The sequence below is a fragment of the Egretta garzetta genome, unplaced genomic scaffold (assembly GCF_000687185.1).
Source record: "Egretta garzetta isolate BGI_Z169 unplaced genomic scaffold, ASM68718v1 scaffold96, whole genome shotgun sequence".
NCBI lineage: Eukaryota > Metazoa > Chordata > Aves > Pelecaniformes > Ardeidae > Egretta > Egretta garzetta.
Window position 1 is genome coordinate 1,906,530 of NW_009259965.1, and position 626 is coordinate 1,907,155.

General features: G+C 51.9%; 1 protein-coding gene across 1 annotated transcript in view; it reads right to left on the reverse strand.

Annotated features, from left to right (window-relative positions):
* NPHP3 (nephrocystin 3) overlaps window positions 1-319 on the reverse strand; it is a 29,116-nt gene extending 28,797 nt beyond the window's left edge. Inside the window, exon 1 of the mRNA XM_009640209.2 lies at window positions 230-319. Coding sequence (XP_009638504.1) covers window positions 230-319 — 90 coding nt within the window. The remainder of the gene's footprint in view (window positions 1-229) is intronic.
* Window positions 320-626: the final 307 nt, after the last annotated feature.

Sequence of the window (626 nt, forward strand, 5' to 3'; positions counted from 1 at the left end):
GCGGAAATCTCTTTCCTCTGAGGAAAAGTGGGTTTTTTTTAGGTTTTGCTTTTATAAACAGGAGCTAGCCTGAGGGCAAACCCTCCCATTCCCACTGGCACCATCTCAGCGTGCGCTGGGGCAGCCTCAGCCCCCACCTCCCCCCGGCCCTGCTGCTTGGCCGGGCGGTGTCAGCCAGAAAAAGTGTCCATTTTCTCCTCAGAGAGCAGGGTCCGACAAGGTCCATCACCTTCCCCGAAGTCCACAGGCTGTGCCGCGCCCCGGGCTGGTCTACGTGTTTATAAGGCCTGCTTCTCCTTAGCTGAACAGGGATGTGCATGTTGTGCCACAAGTTTTTGTGTGGTAGAGACCTTGTGGGGGAAATCTCTCTCACCACCCTAAAATAGTGACTTGTGAGACCAGTTGGCACACTCCAAAGAAGAAGAACTGAGAAGAGATGGTAGTGGGTCTAGCAAGAAGTAAGTGCCGGGTAATGGCTCTGTGTCACACCCAAGTTCAGTGCCTGCACCTTGTGCTACCTCCTCTGAAACTTGTGAATTCTCTGTTTGAAGATCTTCCGTTTCAGGAACAAGGCATTCCTAGATTATCTCCCACTTAAATTATCCTTACGCCATTTCCCTCTCTGC